Source organism: Amphiprion ocellaris, chromosome 10 (assembly GCF_022539595.1).
Source record: "Amphiprion ocellaris isolate individual 3 ecotype Okinawa chromosome 10, ASM2253959v1, whole genome shotgun sequence".
Taxonomy (NCBI): Eukaryota; Metazoa; Chordata; class Actinopteri; family Pomacentridae; genus Amphiprion; species Amphiprion ocellaris.
The window spans coordinates 5,746,663-5,771,750 of record NC_072775.1 but is presented as its reverse complement, the minus strand read 5'-3'; the positions used below and the strand labels follow the sequence as shown (position 1 = coordinate 5,771,750).

Genomic DNA, 25,088 nt, shown 5'->3' with positions numbered 1-25,088 from the left:
AAGAAATGAATCATGTTTGTGACGTGTGTGTTTGCGCTGCCTGTCAGGTGGTGGTGGAGCATGACGAGGTGCGTCTCTACATGGACTGTGGAGAGGCTGAACGGACGACGTTCCATCGGAGGCCAGAAAAGCTCAGCTTCTCACAGAACTCAGGCATCTTTGTAGCCAATGCAGGAAGCACGGGGCTGGACAAGTTTGTGGTAAGTGGAGGGGGGAAAAATCACTTAGTATGTCTGTGGTAGTTTTTGTATCTAGCAGATGCCATGAAGTTTTTTTTTCTGTAAAAGTGGACTACAAAAAAGAGGAGGAAGAATGAGAGGCTGCTTGTGTCAATATTAGTGTGCAGTTGGTCTTTTGACTTTGTTTGTGTGCATTTTGGCCTCTCATTAGCATGTAAAAGAGTTGAAATATCATCTCCTCTCACTCTGTCTCCTCTGGAATCTTCCCAGCATTCAGACTAAGGAAACAATTTATTTTGAGCAAATGCTATTGACCATTGGACTGCACAGAGCACCAGCAAGAAGTTTAAAAAAGAAAACAAAAAACATTGCTGTCCATGTTTTCAAGAACAAATTTATGAATCGCAAATGAATGCAAGTATAAAAGCTGCATGTGAATGTTTTTAAGATGTTCCATTCTTAATTTTACGGGGTTATAGGTAATGATATGTCAGACAGCGGCAGTAAAAACACAGAGAAAATTATAAAACATACAGCCTATACTTTGATGCAGGATTTAAGTTAATTCAGTGAACACAGCGGCCAAGAACATAATTAAAATGAAAGCACTTCACATCCTTGTCATTTTCATTGCTTACTTGCTGCAGTTTAAAGCTTAAAACTTTAAACAGTATTGCTGAATACTGGAACTATGAGCAGACTAAAGAAAGGGCCAGCTACAATTACTAATCGAAGGATTGTGAAACTAAAACATACTATTTTCATCTCAGTTTTACTGCAAATTTCATTTTGGTAAATAATTTAGGGGAAAAAAAAGATGGCATGATCTTCTATTCAATTCAATACAGTTTTATTTATATAGTGTCAATTACAGTTCAAATTGTCTCAAGACGCTTTAGAGAACCCATAGGCCTGAACCCCTCTTCTGAACAGCTTCTCCTGAAAAGAGTTTTACAGAGACCTGCACATGCTAATGGAGCCTTTCCAGTATATTTCACTTTGCATGAGCAAAAAGAAATATGATGGCCAGCTTTACAAGGCAAATCTAACATCATCTGGATCTGGATACAGCCAGGGTTTATTGTCAGTGACCAGTTCCGATACTGCAACCTTTGCTGACTCTGTACATATTTGTGAAGATCAGAGAGAGTAAAAAGGGAGGAAGGAGTGGAAAGGATGAAGAAGGGAGGAAGAAGGGTGAGGTGTTGAAGGGAGGACGGGATGGGGGAGTAAATAGATAGCAGATGAGGAAGTCGGACATGTCAACATCGCTTATTTGTGGTTAGATCAAGGCCTCGGAGTGTGCTGCCATGCCAAGGATGATGGTGCAGTAAGGTTAGACTTAAAACAGTTTTCCAAAAAAAACAAAAACATGTTTGCATGGTTGCCATTAAAAGCAATATGTGTAAAATGTCAACCCAGAGTCTTCCAGGCTGAATAAATGAAAGCCGTTACAGTAGAAGCATCTCCAGGAGCTCTTGACACTGACATTACTACAGGAATCACTGTCAGTCCTTTTCCACCTCAACAATGCCCACAAAAGAAAAATGCGAGTTGGTAGTCAATTGTGGTTGCCATGGTGAGACAGTGTGGTCATCCTCACTTCATTCTGCTTTGTTCAGTGTTGCCTGACTTTCTGAACGGGTTATCTGAAGCATGACGACCGAATATATGCACGCTCAGCGGCAGTCACGTCCAGTTGTGTCTATCTGGGTCACTGTGTGTGTGTGTGTGTGTGTGTGTGTCTGTTGTGTGCGTGTGCTCTTGATTTGTTGTCTTGGGCTTCACAAGAGTGCAGTCATGCCATGGGGCCCTTTTCAGTCAGCATGTGTTGTGTGTGTGAATGCTGTAGATGTTATGATTATTGACCAAAGGAGTGGACATCTCCCTCCTATTTCCCATAAAACCCAGTGCCATTACTATTATATGGGGAATGTGAGTGTCGTGCATGTTTCTGTGTGTACATATATGTGTGTCTCTCTGGAAATCTGGTCTCTATGGTGATATCAGCAAGTGGACTGTACTTCATTGTGTGTGTAGGGGTCCTGTGTTTCCTGTGCTTATAGAGAGAGAAAGAAAGAGGCAATAACAGAGTTAGTCACGCTTTAAATATATGTTCTTGAGGACACAGAGCAAGTAGAAACAAAGGTTGTAGCTGCTCAATGTAACTGTTGCAACCTCATTCAATTTATAACAACAACAACAACAGTAAGAATAATATGAGGAAGAACCTTTTTTGTTTAGCATAGTTCATACAGCAACTGTAGCTCAGAGTGCTTTACCTTAACCCTTATATGTGTAATTGGGTCGAAAATGACCCAGAGAGGTTGTTTTCTTGTTAAATGTTTGCAATGAAAAGTTTTTATCATTTCATATTCCAGCTATTCCTCTAAAAACATGTTTTTGATATCATTCCATTTAAAATTTTAAGTTAGATTTTTCGCTTTTAAAGAAATTGGATTATTTGTATTACTACCCAAAGCTCTTTATCACTGATAATATCATACAGGAGGTGATACAGTGCACAAAGTTGGAGAGACAGAGAGCAGCAACAGCTAGAGAAAAAGAGTGGAAAAATGTCAATAAAATGGATATAGACTTTCTTCTATTGCTGCTGTGTTATATTCTTATTTTTCAATTATCAAAATGTTCAAAATCTGTTGTAAAGTGGAAAAATAAACATATTTCAAACATGAACTCATTCTGGTGTGGATAAAAATAGAATACAAACAATAATACAAATGCTTATTATTATTATCCAAAATGACAAAAATGATACAAAAACACATTGATTCTTATACAGGTCATTTTGGACCCACTTATGGAAGAGTGTAGGGTCCAATCACTTGTGCATCTAAGGGTTAATGAAAGAGAACAAAATCAAATAAAAAATAATAGTGATAAAAAAAATCAGGCAATAAAATACAAAAAGTCCATGATGCAAATGATAAATGCACCAGCAAATTACATGAAGCTACCTAAAAGTTACCTTAGTGCAAGCCTTAAAGTTACAGTTTAAAGCTTCATTTCAAGCTATCTACTGAACCCGATTCTCTGACCTCTGAAAGGTTGTTTCAGAGATGAGGACCAGAATACAGCATCTTCATATGTTTGCTTCGTATGTTTGCTTTGGAGGACATTTATGAGATCCAAATACCTATGAAATATATACGATAAATAGTCGGCAGCTAGTGAGTTAAGAGATATAAGAACTTAAATCAAAATCTGAAAAAGAATTCTGAAAAGGCCATTTTTAATGTGGTATCTACGTTGAGTTTTGGGTGAGAAGACCCACTGCTGCATTTTGATCATCTAAGGTGCTAGTATTAATTCATTTTATATTAATAAGTGGTATCATTTCTAAATAATAATGGTTTACTGAAGACATTTCTGACCCATTCAGCACACGCTACATAAATACAAACAATGCAAAGGTACAGGCAAGACAAAGGAAGCGATGAAACATCAAAAAGTGTGCAGGTTTATATAATGGCCTCAGTAGAAGCTGAATGTAGCTGCATCTCAGTGGAGCAGCTACATCAGTCACAAGATTAGCAGATGCATGTGAATGCTGTACAAATTTGTAAGAATAGTTACACAGAATACACAGAATACTACACAAACATCCTCCAAAGTAAACAGTACATGCTAAAAGTGCCCCATTTTTGATATACTGTTTGTAAAATTAGAATCTGCCAACTATTTTGTGTCTTAAACTGTCCATCATAATGGATAAAAAGTGAACTGGTTCTTTGGAATGCAAATATTAAGTAGCATGAAATGGAAATATTCTTGTACTTTAAATGTACTTTGTTACGCTCCACGGCTGCAGGGTTTTTACCACTATGATTTCATGCACGTCTTACCCATTTCTTGTGAATGCTGATTGTTCCAGTTCATTTAACTGAGTCATTATAATTGCATACACTAGTCATTGCCTTTAGATGACAGGTAGAGCTTTCAAATCTGAATTCTCACTTTCTCTCATTCTAGGGTTCTATTCAGCAGCTGGTCATAAAAGATGACCCCAGAGCAGCCGAGGAGCAGTGTGAAGACGACGATCCTTATGTGAGACACAAATATTAACACAGTACTTTGTTTTCCAGAACATTTACTGAGCAGAGGAGGATTACTTAATACTATACAGAAGTGTTTAGTTCAAAATACTGTGACAAAACATGGATCAACAGCACCCCCATGTGGTTAAAGAACTTCACTGAATCAAAATACCAGGTTACGCTTGCACTGGTTTTCAATTTTTTTGAAAATATGTGCTTCAGAAATAAAAATTTGCAAAATTGTACATACTTTGTTGAGATGGATTGGAAAACAAATCATTGAAGTGCTGGTTGACTAATGTATTCAAGCAATAGTTTTTTTTTTACAAAAATACGTGGCCTCATACAATTTTTTTATAATAGATTTATACATTTTTAATTAGAATACTTAAATTCCAAAATGTTAAAGATTAAACAAGAACCGATTATGACTCATGCTAATTAAATATATTACAGAATGCAAGCTTAAACGTCACGTAAAACAACTAAGTTTCATTCATTCAGTATCTACATGGTGATTTCTGTCTGGTTTCTTATACGCAGCACTAAGATCACACCCTGACACATTCCAACAGCACACAGCAAGCATCGATGGATTTTCCTTGATACCTCACCACAAATATAACAGGCGTTATCTGCATGTTGACACTATTTCAAGGCATCTCTGCTTCCTGGAGTCAAAAATATGAGACAGTTCCTTAAAAATATCAGGCACTGACAATTTTACAAGCTGTGATTTCAGACGCACGATGATCAGAGTTTGCCAATGCTCATGAAATGTCTTTACATGCATGTAATTACTTCCAAGACTCAGATTTCTACAGCTACATCAAACAGAGCATGTTCTGTCAAAACTGTGGTCAAGATGAATGTATTCTAATGTGTGGACAGTGATCTGAGTTAGAACTGATCGCTCAGAAACACACATGTCCATTCAATTAATATGGTGTATTCTGAAAACTACAGCCGATTAGCACTTTTGACTTATTTTTTCTTTATTAGTGACCCAAATTAAACAAACTTTTACTGCTTTGAATTTCCAGTAATATTCAGATTACTTAAATAACATAAATCTTACTGGATTTCTTGACAAACCAAACACCTCAACTTGCACTTTGGTGTTCAAGAGAGTTTGCACTTGATATCAGTACTGAGCCAAACTGGGACATTACATCAGGATTGCGTGACATAATTTCTGCTATGTTTGTTTTCTCTATCTAATGCGTTGTTGTGATGAAGGCCTCTGGTTACGCCAGTGGAGATGATGCTCTGGATGACAGAGAGACAGAAGAAGACACCATGAAGATCACACAGGGGAGAAAACAGGTCAGTGGAAAGGTGACTGGATACAGCACTTTTTACAGATTTACATTAATATATTCTACATGTCATGAGCTTGATAAACATTTTCCTGAAATGATGTCTAAGAAATCTGGTGACTTTGAAGCTTGTGGATTTACATTTCAAATCACTGTTGACTATTGTTTTCTGTATATCCAGAGCTCATAAGTAGCTGTACTGTATGTGTACTGTGTATGTGAGTATAGACTTGTATATTTGGGATGTGATAGTTTTGTCCTTTGGGACTTCACAGATCTTCATGGAGGCTAACCTTTTTTTCTTCAATTTCATTTGAAATGTTGTTTTATCCAAATTACCAAAAAGATCATTAAAAAATCTGATAAAAATCTAAATCTTTGTATCTGATGATTTAAATAGTGAGATTTAATTTGAGACAACTGACTCTGACATTTCACTGAGACAGTGGCATCACAAATTGCAATTACAAAAGTCAACTGCACCATCCCTTTTCCAAAAGAGCAATTGTTACTCTGGGCATTCCCCATGTATTGGACATAATGTGTAGTTCTCACTTTCCACTGAAGAACAAAAACAAAAACAAAACTGTTTCTACTGTTTGCAAGATCTATGACCTTGATCTCACTGACCAAGTCATCCCCCTACTCATTTAACACCTGTGCACAAGAATATCTGTGTTTCTTTTCCATCTTTCATCCTCCCACAAACTGGAAGTCAGTCTGACCTCCCGGAATCAAAACTGACATTGAGGCTTCAAAGGAAACTGTTCTTCAGAAGCTGAACAACTTACATGTTAAAGTCACAGCGTTTCTTGTGGGGTCTGGGGAACTTCATTATCAACAGAGAAGAGAAACAGTACTGACCACATAATATTATTGTTATTAACTGCGCAATACAGCATTTACTGTGTACTTGGAGCTCATTTAAACTTTAAATGTACTCTTCAGCAGATGTTGTCTCACTTCTAGTTATGTTAAATCTATCACATATTCTTGGTCTCCAGAGAATGAATCTTTGTGAGTTAAGTTTTCAAGAGCCACAGAAAGTCCATTTGTTTCCAGCTTTGACTTAAGCTTTTCAGTGTGTTCATGAAAAGACACCTCAAATCTGAGTGTACAGATAAATAGAGGAAACTTGTCTCATACCAAATCTGAAGAGCTGACTAACCCAGACAGAATTCATACTCACTCAGTAGAGCCGTTTTGGAGTTTGATTCCCTCGTGACTATTCCCTGTTATGCTGTATAGATCTTTGATGAGCAAACTTCAGGAGAAGCCATCTTTTTTTATACGTACTGACCAACTGACCTTCATATTTATCTTTTTTGTAGGGGGAGGACAGTGTTCCCGTTAGAGCTCCACCCACTGAGGTTCCAGAGGTGGAGCTTGAGGAATATTCTGGTCGCGTGACTCCAACGGTCGCCAATGAAGAACTGCTAGTCAGATGTCAGAATGAACTTTATTTAATGTGTGTCAGACATGACCTAGTAATTAACTGGACTTTTAGGATTTTTATCTTTGTATTATCTTTTTAGTAGTAGCTTCAAGTTATGCTTATTTATATTGAAGAAAAACAAAAGTTTATTGAGATAAATTTAAAAACACAGAGTGTATATATATTAGTATAATGCATCAAAAGAGCATATTATCAAAACCTTGTCAATCAATAAAAAAATTGACAGTATGGAGTATATTACAGCAGTTAGGCACCAAAATCATCTCAGTGACAACTTCTTATTGTCTGTGTGAATCTGAACCACCAGGATGTTTGCCAAGTGGCAGATTATAGTTTGGTCAGAGTTACGGCATGGAAATCTGATTAATTTGATTATGTCTTTTGTTGTTTATAGTGCCACAGCGGACTGAAGAGCCAGGAGAGCGATCCAGAGATGTAAGTTCAGACATGGACTTCTCATTTTCTCTCTTATCCACAAGTTTCATTAGTTTGTTTTCTCTACAGATCTTTTTTTTTTTGTCTGCATTTATTCTCATTGTTTAACTCCACAAAAGAGGTGTCAACATTATATGAGATTGATGCATATTTTAGTCTTGCAGCCAAATATTTTAATATTTAGTGCATGTGTGTGACCATCACCGGCCCTCCCTGAAAGCTAAGCAGACATTCTTTATTAGAATTCCCTATTATGAGCCAGGGAGGGCAGTGCTACACCTCAGTGATGTGTGGGGGAAACAAAGACTGGACAGGACAAACAGGACGAACAGGATGAACACGGATAGGAACTAACAGGCAGTGCTATTGCAATTAAAGATTGTAAGGTGGTGTGTTATTCCAACTACTAACTGCCCATCAATAAAACAGAAAAAAACCCAAAACAAAACAAAAAAACAACAACAAAAAAAAGAGATTCAATAAATAAATAATTAAACAAACGGCATTGAACACCATAATTGTGGATGTCTTGACAGTCTCTACAGATCTTAATGATTTAAACTTTTATTTTTTTTTAATTTACAGGCTCATGTCAAGCCGGGGTTAAAAGGAGAACGTGGCGATCCCGGACCACCTGGCCCACCCGGTCCCCCAGGCCCTACCCTTGCACCTGGGGAGGCTCAGCTCGGACCATTTGGGCCACAGGGACCACCAGGAACCCCTGGATCTCCTGGACAACCAGGGAGAGATGGACAGAAGGTTTGTGTAAAAGAGAGAGAGCTGCTTTTGTGTCGCCATTCTTTTATGAGCTGGATAACCGGATCCTAAAGCCTTTACTTTCACTGTTTCTTTTCACAGGGAAGCAAGGGTGAAAAGGGAGATCCAGTAAGTTAATTATCACTTTATTTGGGGTTTTCTTGCAGGGATTTTTCTGTGTTATTGCTGTACTTTATATTTGTATTTTCACCTTCAGGGTCAGAGAGGATCTCAAGGATTCCCAGGTTTGAATGGAGAAGTTGGAGTTAAAGGAGAAAAGGTACAGTAAAACACCCATGTTGCAATTCATGAACCATGGAAAGTGCTAGACTATTATGCCAAACATGAGCTATGATAAAAGAAAGTTCTGCGATGACATGTCTAAATACAAAAAGATATAGCGTTCACCTGTTGTCATAGTTACAGTGACGCTGTGCCGCTATCTTGCAATGATACGGAAGTTCTTAACCAGTCCATGGATCCAGACTATAAGCTGCATCACTGTCAAAATCTCAAAATTTCATCCAAATCTGTTATTCTGTTTTTGAGTAGTGTTGCTAACAGACAGACAGACAAACGTACGCTGATCACCACATAACTCTGCTGTGTTCCTTGGCGGAGTAAAAATGCAAATGAAATGAAAAAAACTACTGTCTTCCTGATTCTCATATCAGTCTATGGAATGGATGAAAAAAATCACCTTAACAAATGATGGTTGTACAGTTTAATGTACATAACCCAACTTTCTCACTTTTTAAAAAACTTGCCCTGTTACAGTTTGACAGTAAAGCTAATTCTTTTGAGCTTGAAGAATCCTGACTCCCAGTAGATGTCGCTGGCAGCTGTTGCAGGTCATGGTGTGCTCCGTTTGTGCACAAGAAGAACAGACTTGGAACTTTACTGCACCTCTCACAGTTTTACAGTAAATGTACAGTTGAAGGAGAAACTTCACCTCCTATCCCCTTTCTCTTGCCTTCCCCTCTACAGGGAGACCCAGGAGTTGGTTCACCAGGACCTCCTGGCCTCCCTGGACCTCCTGGACCCCCCAGATCACGCAGTGTACCTGTGAGTAACACCAGATTATGCTTTAACCACTTGTGTTTTTGTTTGTACAAATTATGTGGATGGTGCTGCTTTTTTGATGAAAACAGCATGTAGTAAATGTAAATTACACCTGAGTGAAAGACAAACATCTCAACACGTGTTTCAGTATGGACCAGATGCCCTATTGGAGGACCTGGACAGTGATACTGTACTCATTAGGGTAAGAGAAAGACAGAGAATAGATTATAGTTTGATATAATTTAGCTGACAAAGTAGAAAAAATGACCTTTCACTTTCCTTCAGGGTCCTCCTGGTCCACCAGGGCCTCCAGGACCTCCTGGTCTCCCTGGACCCCACATGTCATCATCTGACACCCCAGAAAGCCTCTCTCCAGGGTATGATGGACCGTCTGGTATGCCAGGCAGAAACGGACCCCCAGGAGTACTTGGGCTACCAGTAAGTTAGATTTCACTTAAACCAAGTTAAATTATGGTGAAAATATGCAAGACGAAGCAATGATCTGCAGTTTATTTATAACAGTGGTGATATTTGAGCATGTTTTCACATTGTTAGTTTTTTGTAGATACGTTGACTTTTCAATTAACTAAATGTCTTCTTATGAGTTTATTTCTCACATTTTAGTTGCAGTGTTGTTGTTTTTCTGTCATTTCATGATCACTGAGACTTGTCACTTCTTTTCTTTACCAATTTTATGTGGTGTCATTCTCAATGTAGTTAAATCTTTTTTATTATTGATATTTTTATTAAATCCTACTGTAGTGATTTGTATGTGTGTATGTCTAAGTCAATGACCTGTCTGTCCTCTATCCTCCCTTTTGTTTTCTGTCATCCTCCATCATGTCTTCCTTCATATCCATTACTATTCTTTATTCTATTCCCTGGTTATTTTTTCTACTTTTTCTCTGTCATTCCTACCATCTCTTCCTCCTCTCTATTCTGTTCCAGATGTTTGAGGATTGGTTTAGTGGTTCTGGACCTGATGGTTCAGGTTTGAGCTCAGAATTGTCCTCTGCCCTCAGCTCAGACCTCGGATCTGGTTTCAGTTCTGGTTTCAGTTCTGACTCCAGCTCTGGTTCTGGTTCTGGGCTTGACTTCGGGTCCGCTTGGGGTTCAGGCGAGGTATACTTACCTGGTTTGCTTGAAAACCAGCAAATAAATTCAGCATTACAGTCAAAAGCCAGAGTATTGAGGTGGCAACGCTCATCCAGAAGAGAGTCATGATAATAAATAGAATGCTGGGACAGTCACAGGTCTAAATTTACTATAAATCAGTTTTTGCTTTCTCTGTATTAAACCAGTGACACTTGCAGTGAAGATGAGTCTGAGCTTACTGCCTCAATGCTCAGGCAGTAATGACTGTACATTACCTCCAACCTTGTTGTCTTAACTGCTGGCTGAAGAGTCTGTGTGTGTGAATGTGTATCTATGTGTGTGTGATAGGTATCACTGCTTTCTTTGCTTCTTGATAAACCCCGTGGTTCATTTACTTTCTGTTCAGCAATTGCCATTACCAAATGAAACATTACAGCTTGAAGTTGCACTTTACATGATAACCAGTGATTGAACTGAAAGGAACTGACCACAAACCAAATATCTACATACACTAATAACCTCAGAGCCTGATGCTTCTTTCATCCAACATGGTAAAGGAAGAACTCTGTTTTTGTCTTCTTGTATTTTGTTGTATATCGGCTGTTCTCAACGCACCAAGGCATACTGATATGCTCAGATTTTGTTCAGAATGGGAGAACATAATTCAGTGTGCCTTGGAACTTGGCATTTTTCTGAAAACGTCTCAGGTCTGCAGTACTTTTTTCTGTCAGTTTGTGCTAAACAAATGGTACAGAAATGGTACAATGCTGTGCTTTGGTTAAAGGAATACATTGAATTTTTCAAAACTTCAGCTTTCCTGTGATGTGGTAAGGCAAAACGATAAAATCTTCCTCACCTCTGTGGTTGTTGACACCACTGCTTCTTGCTATATTTAGCTGAATGGCAATCAAAGTTTTAATCTTTGGCTCTAAATCGGAGACATGTTAGTTCATTTATATGCAGTCAGCCCTGTCAAGGTTGAAATAAATTACAACACGATACAATGACATTAATCTTACTTTAAAATTACACTAGTACACAATTTCTTAACGTTGTCTACACATTTTTTATAATGTTTCAATGTAATTCTCATGGTGAAAACTCAGAACAACACTGGCGTGGATGATATTATCATGTAAGGAAGCTGACTAAAGAGCCAGAAATTTGATTATTCCTTTAAACTTGGTGTTGCTACCTGGCTAAAGGATCAACACAGAGCTAAGTTTTCACACTAGCTTCTGCGACCTAGCACTGCTTTATTTGTGTACGTTCTGCTTGCATCTGTCCAGGGTCCAGCAGGAAGAGATGGGACTCCTGGTCCACCTGGAGCTGTGGGAGAGAAGGTATGAACATCAAGATGAACTGAGAAGCTCATTAGATTATATACACAAAGCAAAGCTATCCCTAATTGTCAGCCTACTGAATGGTTTACCAAATGTGGACGTCATTGGCCTAAATGGTCTTTTTTGTAATGAAGAGGACAAATTAGTGACTTTAATGTACGATAGTGATTACAGGTGGTTTTCTGATACTGTTCTGTACACATTCCGTCATGTTTTGGACTGCTTCTGTCGGTACTGATCAAATGTCTTGTCAGGATATTACTGGGTCAAGAATTAATTTTCTTTCTTTGTTCCAAATTTACATCTTCAGGGTGACCAAGGGCTACCTGGGCCACCTGGACCAAAGGTAATTTATAGTACTCAAATAAGAGTAAGGGAAATAAAATCTGCTTCTTGTGCTTTCCCAAGAATAAACAGCATTCTTGTTCTAAACAGAAAAACTACTAAATATTATTGAGGCACCTGTTGCTAATAATAGTATCCTGTTTGTGTGTTCAGGGTGAATGTGGGTCTGTGGGTGGAGAAGGAACTCCAGGGCCTCAAGGTCCTATTGGTCCACCAGGAAAGAGAGGCCCAGCAGGTCGTCCAGGACCCCCTGGCCCACCTGGACCTCCAGGAACCAAATTCTTTGCAGAGGTGACCCCATTTTATATCAGGCACCTGCGTTACATCTCATGGCTACTCTCCAGCCTCACTTTAACTGATGAGTTGAGGGGAGATCATGAGTTACTGTAGAACAGGAAAGAGCAAAAGGTGACATTGTCCTCATCACATGGGTCGACACCGTTTCACTCCAATGTGTACCATCAAACCTTTTTGTTTTCAGGATATGGAGGGATCTGGAAAGAGCGACATGCTGATCGGAGCTGGTGTCAGAGGCCCACAGGTCAGTATGAAAGTGTGTATGTGTTTATGTGCACTGTGTACATTGTTTTATATTCAGCAAATGTTTTCTGTTTTGTGCTTTCCAGGGTCCACCTGGGCCTCAGGGACTACAGGTAATTTATTTGTGAATATGTGGTAATTTTACACATTCTGCTCACAGAAGGTAGTATGTTTTTAACAGCTGATAACACTGTATGCATGGTTTCTCTATGCATACTGTGCATTTGCATGAGCTGCATATTGTTTCTCAATACTTGGTTGATGAAGATGCTCCCTTGTGTCTTCTGTAGGGTGAGGATGGAGCTCCAGGAGCACCAGGCCTCTCTGTCAAGGTACATTTATTTTGAAATAGCACTTTTCATGTTTCTTTGTAGCCAACAGATAATAAATTTTGAGTTTTTTTGTACTATCTTCCCAGTCTTTTTATGCCCATTGTACCGTCTCACTGGTCTCATACGATGAAGAAAATCCTTGAAAAGTATTTCCTTCCATTTGTGAAAGAATGTTGTTTATATATGTTTATTTAAACATTTCCGATCAATGGAATTCATATAACTATACTGTCCAAGTTAAACATGTTACAGTGTAATCACCTTTGCTCTATGCAACGTTTGTGTTATCTCTGTCTGTGATTGCAGGGTGAAGCAGGTGACCCAGGACCACGGGGTCTTCAGGGTCCTGCTGGACTACCGGGTGCTCGGGTAAGTAACAGGTGTTAGATGGAGGTAATGTGGCTCTAAACAGGGTTGTCCAAATGTTTGAAATCAAGTGATGTTGTGAACAGATATTCAAATGCCATGGACCATTTACCATCATGAATAATGTAAAATTCTGCTCTTATGTTAGTGCAAAAATCCATTGTACAGAACTTTCCCAGCATCATATAGCAGATAGTGCTCAGTGTGCAGCTAACTGGTGACCATAGCGGAGCATTTAGCAGCTAAAGCTGGATATTTCCCTCCAGATTTGGCGTGAAATACAACTTCAAATAAAACTCATGTCTCTCTGTAACAGCTGAGTGTAAAAATAGGAGTTTGTTTGCTAACAAGTTTGCCAGATCAACCTAAAAAGTTATTTGTCAGTGTGGTTTGCCATTTGTTAAAATATTAAATATTACTCTCTCTGTATGACACTGATATCTCTTTATTTGTGAATTGGTGAGCATTTTTTAAACTGAATGCCTTTGTTCCATTCAAAATGTGATAATACATCAGAAAGTCAGCATTTATCTCTTCCTAAAGTATAATATAGGTTTTAGAAAGTGGCTACCAGCACACATTATAACGGTTGTATTTCCCTTTACAAACAGGGGGCCAAAGGAGAAAAAGGCAGTCCAGGACCTCAGGTAGGATTGCCAAAGCAAAATTATTTGTGCCTCATGCAGTGTACAGTTTGTTTTTCCTTCTCCACACTGCTTGATGCTAGATATTGAAATCTTAGATGTATGACACACTTCTTCCTGTGTCTTCCAAATAACTGTTTACTATCCTTTTTTGATAAACGACTAATTATTCAGCATCATGTGTACTGCAGGGTGATCGAGGCGCTGATGGACTCAGCATCCCAGGACCACCTGGGCCTCCTGGACCTCCTGGGCCTGGTGTTAATCTACAGGATGTATGTTAACACACAAAACCACACATAAATTACATTCAGCTGAAAGAAAAATCTAAATACACACTCTCATAAATAACTGCAAAAATGCAGCCACACTCAAACAGTAGTGTTTTCTTTTACTAAAATACGATTAAAAACAGTAAAATCTCATGCTGTTTCAGAACCAGAAACAAGAATGATAGTTAACAGCAGGCTGCTGTAAAATCTGATGGTGTAAACTGAGCAAAAAACATGGCAAAAAAAGACACAAACGAGACAGAACGACAATAACTAGACACAAAATGCCAAAAATAGAAATAAAAGGAGACAAAGTGACACAGTTGAAACACAAAAGAAAAATGCAACACATGACATAGGTGACACAAAATGACACAAAGTGGACAAAACAAATGAGACATGAAACATAAACAAAACAATAAAGAAAAACAAGGCTCAAAATGACACAGATTTGGCTCTGAATGACAAAAACAGACGCAAAACAACAAAAAAACAACACAACATGACAAAAAGAAGAAATGTAACTGCAGTTACAGTTAACGTTGATTGTAGTCACAACACAATATAAATGTAGTATATTACTGAAAAGTCTACTTACAGTATTAAACAGCAAACCTTATATTTTACTGTAGACTACTGCCATCAATTGCACAGTAATTAACTGCTGAAGTAAACTACAGTTGTAACACTGTAAAAATAAGAATAATTTTATAGGAAAATTTCTTACACTACAGTGTTGTACTTAATATAAAACAAACAATGGTGTTTCTGCCATTTAGCAGAATGGTATGTGGTAGTTTTGGAGCCTATCAAGAAAAATGTGAGATGTGACAGTTTTTACAGTACAGAAAAATGACCAAAAACTCAGATTGTACCTATAAAAGGTGCAACAATTAAAAAATGAACAGTGTAGGCGCCCAGATAGCTCAGCTGGCTGAGGGGGCTGTAGTCCCCGACACAGCGGTCATGGGTTCGAATCTGACCCATGGCCATTTACTGTATGTCATTCCCCCACTCTTCTGCTCATGTTTCCTGTCTCTCTCCTGTCCTATATAATAAAGGCAAAAAGCCCCAAAAATAATTTTACAAAATAATTAAAAGTTTGTAACTCATTGGGTGAACTACAAAAAATGTTAAAGAATCAGTTGGCTAAAGATGCTGATTTTTACAAATGTCTATATGTACTAAAAGTTCCGAAACTTACTCCTCATATGTTCCATCTGCAGCTGCTCAACGTTACAGAAGGTATCTTCAACTTTACAGAGATCAGAGGACCACCAGGGCTGATGGTGCGTAGCTTTTAGCTAATAATGCAAAGTGACTGTTTCTGATGCCTCTCTAAGGATAGAAAGGAATGATGATTGGATTACAGAAGATAACACCTGTGACATCACTTTCAGTGAAACATACTGTACACTACAGCTACATAATGACGGACCAGCATTATAGGATGTGTAATTCTCTCTCCTTGTCTTGACACAATCTCTGGCTATCATTGCATTTTTGAGTTATTGTGGCTGCAACTGTTTTTGGTGATGCTGTGCATGAGCATGGCATGAATCAATAGTTGATGAGATAAATAATCATTTTGCTTTCGCTTTTATGTGCGCTTATGCATGCATTTGCATACATGCATGTGGCCATTTGTGTGTCTGTCTGCAGGGCCCTGAAGGTTTGCCTGGCAGAGCTGGATTTCCAGTAAGATCACTTTGCTACACCACTCTATGCTGAGCTTGTGTTCCATCAGTTTACTGAATTCAGAGAATTTTGGATGTAAATGCTTATATGAACAGAGATGCAATTATCTGAAAGCAATGTCATGCTTTTTTCCCTTTTTGCTTTTGCTGTCTTTGGGCTAAACATGGTAGGTTCCTGAAGCACTGCAAAAGCTATTGACACCTAAATAAAATTTCTGGATACTGGAAAAATGTGAATGTACATTTTCATGGCCGTCTTTGCTGAACGTCTCAGCTTTGCCTGACCATAGTTTCATCCCTCCTCAGGGCCCCAGAGGACCTAAAGGAGACCTAGGACTCCCAGGTGTCCAGGGGCCATCAGGGATTAAGGTGACGCAAAATATGCACTGGAATAAATATCATTCAATAAACATTTGGTTATCTAGACAAAAATGCTTAAACCCTCTGTCATGTACAAAAATATGCATCTTATTTATATTATTTATGCTCTTACAGGGAGAAAAAGGAGAACCAGGAGTGACGATTGCTGCTGACGGCTCTATCTTATCTGCACCAAGAGGCCCTCAGGGATCTAAAGGACTGAAGGTACCAGACAGATGATCTTTCAGCCTTAACTCACTCCATAGTCATTTACACACTGAATAATTGATGCTGATAGCTTTATTGTAGAGGCTAAGTCAACACTTAAAGCCACTGAAATGTTGCATCTTAATGATCCTAACTTATCTGTGAATCAAAGTCAGAGACAAAATTATTTGCAAGTAAACATTTGTCATTCGTCTGGATACTTGAGCTCAAACATATTTCATAATACACCACAAACAAGTACTCACAGAACATGCAGCTCTTACAGCAACCTGTTGCTACAGCTGTCAGAAAACTGTTTACTCTTCCAGGTCGAACACCTGACTAGACAAATACTGGTTCCTACTTACACACTCCTCCTACACTTACTGCAGTGATCAAAGACAAATGTGACGAACCCATAACTGGAACCATATACTGTATGTCCTGGTTACTCCAAAAGTGTATCAAGACTTCTGTTTTATTTACATAGTGCCAGTTCACAACACAAGTTATCTCAGCGAGAGTTTACAGTATCGTACTATAGATGGAAACCTAACAAATGCAAAGAATCCCTTTGGAAAAACTCTTCTTTAACAAGAGGAAACCTCAGGCAGAGCCAGGCTCAGAGAGGGCAGACATCTGCCTCAACCAGCTGGAGTGAAGGTAAAGGAGAGAGAGAACAAGACAGCAGAGACTCATAAAAAAGAAATAGTGCTTAAGAGAACAATAAACAGGTTGACATGGTCAGTAACCACAGATCAGAAATGTATATCTTCGCAGCAAGAAATACCTGCAGAGAGGACAAAATATAAACCAAAGGAGAGAGAAGACACAAAGGTATTGTCATGCAATGATGACATATAAATGTATGTAGACCTGAGCCAGTCCCAATTACAGGGATCATTCCACGTCAGATTATTACATTTTCACAAGAGCTTCTGCGCGACCATCTCTGATTTGCCTATCATTTTTACTGCATAAAATGTGGATCTTTATGAGGGTATTGGTGTAGTTTTAGCTTGACAAATCAAATACTAAACAAGATTTTTTATAAAAACATGCTCATTACTGCCACACTTTGCTCTACTTGCTTTGAATTTCACAGGGAGATCGTGGCTTCACAGGACCTGCTGGACTCATGGTGAGTTTATATCTACAAACTTTCAATCACCTGGTAAATCTCTTATTAGCACTGCAAGGAAACACTTTGAACAAATCTATTTATTTTTTTGGTAACATCTTTGACAAATTATTTACAATATTTAACGTGTGTTTATGTTTATTTCAGGGCCCAATTGGACCTACTGGACAAAAAGGAGAATATGGTTTCCCTGGGCGCCCAGTGAGAGCTTTTATTGATCATACACAAAAGACAATAAGAAAAATATATGAAGCCACTGTAGGAGATACATTTAATAAAAGAATATTTGTCAGTGCAAAGAAAAAAGTCCTTTTATTCTATCTCTATCTGCAGGGGCGACCTGGTATGCCTGGGAAGAAAGGTGACAGAGGAGATGCTGTTGGCTTACCGGTAAGAAGAAAGGGGTGAATGCTAAGAGCACAATCATCCAGTTAAAGGATTGATATTTTAAATCAATGCATTTGACCATTAAAGTCATTTTACCACCAGGCAAACTATTCTGTGATAGTCTTAGTCAAATATTTTTACATAAAGTGGTTCACATGACATTTATTTGTAATTAGCACCGATCCTTCAGGTTTTAGCTCAAATGAGCATTTTACTGAAGAGATCTTTCAGCTCATTTCTCAGTTTTCCACCACACAAACCCTCCTCTCCTCAGCCTTGTTTCTAGCTGAATCAGACAGCTAAGAAAGACAGATAGGCAGTAGAGAAAGTTAGAAAGCTAGCTGGTCAACACACTGGAAGATTTAGCAGCAAGACGGCTACATTTACCTCATGGGTAATAGCCAGGAAATTAAACAAAAAAGGTGAAAATTTTATGTACACACAACTTGAAATGAATACTAATGTGGCGTCATGTCTGTTTCTTGAGTAAATGGAGCAGTGTTCACTGACATGTTCACCAAATCAACTTTGTAAGTGAATAATAAGTCAGTTCTGTGCTGTCTATTTCTGCTGCTCTTAGGTGGCCAAAAATATGCCATTGTAGGTTCATAAAGAACAGCTTAATAAAACATGAATGCATGCCCTTTTCTTTGATTGGATATTCAACATGTGTTTTGTTCTCTCATGAACAAAATGACGCAGTCTACACCACGTATGGATTCCACCTTTAATGTGCATAATAAATATTCTTACTTTGTCTTCCTCTCAGGGACCTCCTGGTCCTCCTGGTCCACCTGGACCCTCAGGAAGAATTCTGGGTCTGAATGGAGTAAGTATGACAGTATATCAGAGGCTGGTTTATTATTGGATAATAAGGAAAACAGTTCAAATATTTCCAAATAATAGAATTTCAATAAATTATCATGTCTGGGGCAACGCCACTGGTTCAGAATGGCAGTTCAGCATTGGTTAGGAAACAGTACATCTGCATTTTCCTGCCGTTTGATGTTTAGTATGTGTTTAAAATACAGCTTTACATCACCGACTAGCATCTACAGCATCACCAAGACAGGCAGATCTTGTGTATTTTTTTTGTTACAATCTGCTATTCTGGAGTCATGGAAAGCTGTTAATTCAACACCATATGCTCTCCGCCATTGGCCAGACCTCAACCAGGATTGTTACTTATGTGGCGACGGTGTTGGTCTGTCTGTCTCACTGTTAGCAACATTTCTCACAAAACAGATGAACGGATTTGGATGAAATTTTCCAGGAAGGTCAGAAATGACACAAGGACAAATTGATTAGATTTTGGCAGCGATGTGGCTTATAGTCTGGATCCACAGATTTTTTTACTGATTTCATCCGTCAGAAATGATACAATGACTGAGCGACCTTGGCAGAGTACTGCACTCTCTGAGTGCTTTTCTAGTTTTTATCTGCTGAAGCATTTACATGAAACTGTGAAAGATGGAATTGTTCATTAGAACTGTTATTTAATGGACACCTTTGCTACTAATCTGTTGTTGAGAAGTGTGCTTATTTGAAACATTAAATAGCTTGTTCTTCAAAAATCAAAATAATACAGTATTAAAGATACTTAGTAAGTCCTAAGTAGTAGCTGTTGTAGCCGAATTATTACACAGTTGAATAAACAGAAAACAGTCGGGCCATCAGTGCAGATCTGGGTATGAAGACTAGAGACATATTCCTATAATGTGAAGGTTTTGTTGAATTAATATTAATGATCTTCCTATTTTAATTTAGAAACAGTTTCCAGATTTGTGTTCTTTATTTATTTGGGAATAAGGGTAAATTCATAGGTAATTACAAGCTGTCAAATGCCTACTCAACAATTTTAAAAAATCAATCTTATATATTTAGGTGTATTAAAAGTTTTGGTGGGTGTTATTACACACTGAAAGGTGTATGTCATTGAAATAACATCATTTGTTGAGTCCAGAATAGCAAATTTGAAAAAAATCTGCAATCAAAAGCACATCAGATGTAGCTGTCTTGGCTTACAAACAGTGTTTAGGAGCAACATTGTTTCTACACGCCACTTAAAATCTACAGTTTTTGACTTTTTTCACATGATCGGTGATTAACCTGAAGCATTTAGTCTGATCACGCTGCTCTTCTTTGAATCTTAAAGACAGTGTTCCCGGTGCGCCCCAGACCGCACTGCAAAAAGGGACGAGTAAGTCTGAGTCGGACCACCTGATTGGTCTGTTTCAGCTGGAAATCGGGCCATCTGGTGGTTCTGTTGGTGTGTGGGTTTCACAGCATGGCAGCTCTCTGGCCTGGGCTACAAACAGTACCCCATTCCCTCCCCCTGTTTCACCTCCCCTTCATTTCCTCCCTCTTTGTTCCTCTAATGGTCTTTGAAAAGGCTTTGTGTCTGTGGATCTGGCCTCATTTCATCAGGCTTTAACATTTGTCTTGGGTTACATCTAGGTTACCAGCAGCTCTACAAAACACTTTTTTTTCTTATTTCCAATCCACAAGCAACTTAGACATCAATTTGTGTCACATAGTTCTTAAACATTTACCTGCAGTTCCTATGTATCTGTTATCTCCAATTTAACAACAAATGTTAATGCCATGTGTCAAAGGGGGTCTGAGTCTGAATCCTGCTTACCTTGTCTGACCTTTCCCTCCTCATCGTCTCAGGGAAGAGGAAGTGGGTAAATCTCTGACAGGGAGAAGAACAAACAGATGCTGTTGATACTCATCTCTATACTGTGTGTAGATCAGAGTTGGTTTCATGTCACTTTTCAGCTAAAATAATTTAAAATGCAAACTGAAAGGAATTCCTTCTTTACTATCTTTGAAAATGTGGCCTATAGTAAGCTTTCACTTCCAATTTTAACCAGATTTCTTTTAATTGTAGTTAAAGTGAGATAAATCCTTCCCTGATCAACACGCTGTTATGAAGATAAATGAGGTTCCTGAATTCTAAAGTCTCTTCTTTCATGGTGTTGGGTGCTTGGGTTCTGTATTACTATTCAGCCTCTTATTAGAAATTTCTTCTGTGGAGACATAGTGGGCTTTGGACACCATGATGACTGCTTGGCTGAAGTCTAACGGACTGGTAAAATGCACTAAAAGGGGATTATTGGGAGCTAACGATGTGCAGTAACACGACATAGCATTAGTTCTTTACATGGATTTAGTCTAAGCGGTCGCTTGAAGTTGTCAAGGTGGGTACTGGCAATGAAATTGAAGTACTCAAATCTCGTTCGTAAAATGTCCCTGCTTTAACCTAAATCCCTGTTCCCTTAACAGTCGTGTGAAGGCTGTTCTTGCTGCTGCATATAGCACGCATCCCTTGTATGTAACAGGCGTTTTGCAGTGTTTACAGCAATGTTTTATCCTTGACATCTTTGTGTTTAGTCCTGCCATCTTCTTGACTTTCACAAGCAATTAAATCTATATGCTGTTTTGTTGTGTTACCTCTGTAGATGTGTATTGTTGTTGCCACATATTTGAAATTAACGAGCTTGTATGTGTGTGTAGGAGTCAATGACCAGGGGAGATTCATTCGGGCCTAAAGGAGACAAGGGAGATGAGGGATTACCTGGTGAGCCGGGGACACCAGGTAAGGAATGAACAACAAACATGTCACTTACTGCTACTGATTTGCTTGACAACTCATATTTATAATGGTAACAATAATATAATAGCATTTATGCTGTTTCATTTTTCTTCTCAGCGCCCAGGTTTCCAGATGGAATTGTGGTGAGTATTAATTTACATTTCTAAAGCAGAAACTTTTGACTGAAAAACGATCGACTTGTTAAATTAAAGACGTTGTTTTTAGGAGACAAGTGGCTGGAAGTTGTTAAGAGTCAAGTGTAGCCTTATAAAATGGTACATTAGAGCTATAAAGTGTGGATTTTTATCAAGTTAAAGATGCACATGAAAATTTTACCCACCTCTGTAGTTCAGTTCAGCTCTACACCATGTTACCACTGTCATCAGCCTTGTTTATAGCAGCAAGTAGCTAATTCCTGCCAAAAAAGCTCTGAAAAACCAACTGTCCTCTCCCTGCTGAGCCCCATAAGACAAAATGAATTAACTAGATTCTAAACACAGTTGCTGCTAAACAGCCTGATAATTCCCTCAGGGGCTGTTGGAGACCAAAACAGAGCTAAAATGACAATGAAAGCTAGAAACATGACAGCAAATGCAGACTTAAGTTGCTCTGTGTCTGCTGGATGTAGAAAATGGCAAGTAGTTTAATGACCGTCATGACAGTGATAACAGCATGATTTGGTCGTAACATGTCAGATGTAGTGACCGAGCTGTAAACTGGATGAAATTCTCATTGTCTTGCTAGGACATGCGTTATATTTTGGGAGAAACAAAAGACTAAATATTGAAAATGAAGTAATCATCTTGATGCTACTAAACTCCTTAAATAACAGTGTGACTGAGTTTTGCTGTTTTCTCTCTGGATCTCTCAGGGTGCTCGGGGTGATCAGGGATACAAAGGGCAGAAGGGAGAACAGGGTGACTCAGGCCTGCCTGGTCCTCCAGGACTTCCAGGGAGGTCAGGACTTGTGGTGAGTTAAGCTACATCATGTACATTATTCTGATCCTGGTACAGAGTTGGATTTTTTTTTGAAGTATCTATTCCATTCTATAAGTTAGTGGAGGTTTATTTTGTTTTTGGGTATATCAAATTTGAAAAAGAAATATTGAGACACATTGAATTTGTCTGTTCATATGTTCCTCTAGGGTCCTAAAGGTGAGTCCATCGTCGGACCTCCAGGTCCTGTTGGTTCTCCTGGTGAGCCTGGAGCTGCTGGTTTTGGACGACCTGGACCCCGAGGCCCTCCCGGCCCTCCTGGGCCCCCAGGACCTCCACCTCCATATGGGTCAGGTATGTCTATGAAAGAGGAAAAAAAGTGATATTCCTCAGCTTCATTTAAGTAAAAGTATAGATCTAACTGTATAATTATGTGCAGGTGAGGTCAGCTGGTTTGTTAAATGTGATTTTTGTGTGTTGTCATCAGTGGTCAGTGTCCCCGGCCCCCCTGGTCCTCCTGGTCTGCCAGGTTCACCAGGATATTCCAACCCGGTAAGAAACTCCACCCAATGCCTGCTCATGTTATGAGATGAATAGCTGAATGATTTCATAGGTTACTGTCCAAAGTGGCACAAAGGTTCAGCACTGATGCTATGATGGTGATGATGTGTTCAGGTGACCACCTATAAGACGATCAGCGCTCTCAACAGAGAGGCTCACCGAGCTGCTGAGGGAACCTTAGCGTATGTTTCTGAGAAAGGAGGAGAGCTGTACATCAGAGCACGCAACGGCTGGCGCAAGATCCAGGTGTGTGTTGTGTGTGATTTATAGTATACACTGTATGACCAAGTCCCAAATATCACCATTTGTTACATATTTGTGTCTTTCAGCTCGGAGAGTTGATCCATCAAGGACCTTCTTCTTCAGAGGCATCTCAGGCTCTCAGCAGACCTGGAGATTGGGGTCGACCACACAGGATCCACAGCCAGGTTTCACAAATACACACTATAAACACACAAACAGAGAAATGATGGTGCAAGTGCATCTCTGGAAATGCCTTTACTCATCTCATGAATTTAGAACTTATGGAAAAATTAAAAAAAACATACTAATTTGTGTTTTTGTTGATCAGGAGCTGCAGGAGGGCAGTAGAGGTTATCAGCCCAGCTACAACGTGCTGCCACAGACGTTCAACGCTGTACCTGGGGTGAGTGTAGCATGTGCACTAATACACACACATACATGTCTTAAACTCTATAGCAGATTCCAGGTGAAATTTTAAATAATTTTAGACTTTTACACTTTTATACTTTTTAATTCAGATTTTTATAAGTTTGGGTGGGTGCTGCTCAAATTAAAGAAAACAGCAAAACACAAGAAGAGTTCTCATAAGGAGAACTTAACACTACACTACAATACAATCACTGTGGACAAAAGAAAAAAATAAACAAAAAGGCTCACTACCTGGGAAGTGGCACAAAACAAAACTACATGGGAGTCAGCACCCCTAACCCTGGTGAAAACTAGACAAAAGAAAACTACCTGTAGTGAAATGAAATATTGCTGTATCAGTTTTTAACACCAATTCCAACTACACAGTCTATCTTGCCTCAGCCACACAGATCACACAGAATGGCTAGAAGTCAGCTGCTCCGTTCAGTTAAACTGCCAACGCTTTTTAAAGGGTTGCCAGTTTCCGGTTGGTCAGCCTGGTGAGCGCCGCACCAATCGCAGGACTCCTGGTTGCAGTCACGCCTCTGCCGTCGTGGTCCAACCAGGGAGTGGGGATCACACAGGCCTATTTGCATAGCCACCATCATATAGTTAAAACACACACACAGGGTAGGAGGCGCTGGCCGTAACACCCCTCCTCTTAAGCTAAAAATCGTATCGATTTTTAATAAGATTCACCATCACTCAACATGTTTATCCTAATATCACTGTCACCTATACTTATCACACCCTGGACAGGGCATCTGCCAACACATGTTCAGTACCCTTTTTATGACGGATCTCAAGGTTGTATTCTTGCACAATCAACGCCCAGCGCATAAGGCGTTGGTTGTACATGCGAGAGAGAAAAACAAGTGGATTATGGTCGGTCATTACCACGACAGGACAGTGACTTGAACCAATATAAACTTCGAAGTGCTGCAGTGATAACAACAATGCAAGGGTCTCCTTCTCTATGGTGGAATATGATAGCTGGTGCTTAAGGATTTTACGGGAAAAATAACTGAGTGGGCGATCAACTCCAGCAGCATCCTCCTGTAGCAGGACTGCACCTGCTCCCACCTGCACCTGGCGTCAACCTCCAGCTTAAACGGCCTGGAGAGGACAGGAGCATGGCAAAGAAGAGACTTTACACTTTCGAAGGCGTGTTGACACTCGGGGGACCACACAAAATCAACTTTGGTGCTGAGCAAGTTTGTCAGCGGACGAACGACTGTGGAGAAATTACGGCAGAAACACCTGTAATAACCTGCCATGCCGAGGAAACGCCGTAGGGCTCTACGGGTGGAAGGCACCGGATAGCCAGTAATGGCAGAGATTTTCGCCT

The 25,088-nt window shown here is 39.2% G+C and overlaps 1 protein-coding gene across 7 annotated transcripts in view; it reads left to right on the top strand.

Annotated features, from left to right (window-relative positions):
• col15a1b (collagen, type XV, alpha 1b) overlaps positions 1 to 25,088 on the top strand; it is a 60,453-nt gene that overhangs the window by 29,747 nt on the left and 5,618 nt on the right. For 2 of the 7 annotated variants that reach the window (XM_035944166.2, XM_035944163.2), the window contains 38 exons: positions 48 to 200; positions 4,173 to 4,247; positions 5,477 to 5,563; positions 6,888 to 7,002; positions 7,407 to 7,447; positions 8,033 to 8,206; positions 8,306 to 8,332; positions 8,421 to 8,483; positions 9,191 to 9,268; positions 9,414 to 9,467; positions 9,551 to 9,703; positions 10,214 to 10,387; positions 11,650 to 11,703; positions 12,014 to 12,049; positions 12,202 to 12,339; positions 12,530 to 12,589; positions 12,675 to 12,701; positions 12,879 to 12,920; positions 13,227 to 13,289; positions 13,898 to 13,933; positions 14,122 to 14,205; positions 15,429 to 15,491; positions 15,865 to 15,900; positions 16,206 to 16,268; positions 16,395 to 16,484; positions 17,572 to 17,607; positions 17,755 to 17,808; positions 17,941 to 17,997; positions 18,764 to 18,823; positions 20,150 to 20,194; positions 21,514 to 21,595; positions 21,710 to 21,735; positions 22,464 to 22,562; positions 22,738 to 22,882; positions 23,016 to 23,080; positions 23,204 to 23,335; positions 23,419 to 23,517; positions 23,661 to 23,735. In XM_035944166.2, coding sequence (XP_035800059.2) covers positions 48 to 200; positions 4,173 to 4,247; positions 5,477 to 5,563; positions 6,888 to 7,002; positions 7,407 to 7,447; positions 8,033 to 8,206; positions 8,306 to 8,332; positions 8,421 to 8,483; positions 9,191 to 9,268; positions 9,414 to 9,467; positions 9,551 to 9,703; positions 10,214 to 10,387; positions 11,650 to 11,703; positions 12,014 to 12,049; positions 12,202 to 12,339; positions 12,530 to 12,589; positions 12,675 to 12,701; positions 12,879 to 12,920; positions 13,227 to 13,289; positions 13,898 to 13,933; positions 14,122 to 14,205; positions 15,429 to 15,491; positions 15,865 to 15,900; positions 16,206 to 16,268; positions 16,395 to 16,484; positions 17,572 to 17,607; positions 17,755 to 17,808; positions 17,941 to 17,997; positions 18,764 to 18,823; positions 20,150 to 20,194; positions 21,514 to 21,595; positions 21,710 to 21,735; positions 22,464 to 22,562; positions 22,738 to 22,882; positions 23,016 to 23,080; positions 23,204 to 23,335; positions 23,419 to 23,517; positions 23,661 to 23,735 — 2,961 coding nt within the window. Of the gene's footprint in view, positions 1 to 47; positions 201 to 4,172; positions 4,248 to 5,476; positions 5,564 to 6,887; positions 7,003 to 7,406; positions 7,448 to 8,032; positions 8,207 to 8,305; positions 8,333 to 8,420; positions 8,484 to 9,190; positions 9,269 to 9,413; positions 9,468 to 9,550; positions 9,704 to 10,213; positions 10,388 to 11,649; positions 11,704 to 12,013; positions 12,050 to 12,201; positions 12,340 to 12,529; positions 12,590 to 12,674; positions 12,702 to 12,878; positions 12,921 to 13,226; positions 13,290 to 13,897; positions 13,934 to 14,121; positions 14,206 to 15,428; positions 15,492 to 15,864; positions 15,901 to 16,205; positions 16,269 to 16,394; positions 16,485 to 17,571; positions 17,608 to 17,754; positions 17,809 to 17,940; positions 17,999 to 18,763; positions 18,824 to 20,149; positions 20,195 to 21,513; positions 21,596 to 21,709; positions 21,736 to 22,463; positions 22,563 to 22,737; positions 22,883 to 23,015; positions 23,081 to 23,203; positions 23,336 to 23,418; positions 23,518 to 23,660; positions 23,736 to 25,088 lie in introns of all 7 variants that reach the window. The other 5 variants (XM_055014548.1, XM_035944164.2, XM_035944165.2 and 2 more) reach the window with 5 other exon arrangements.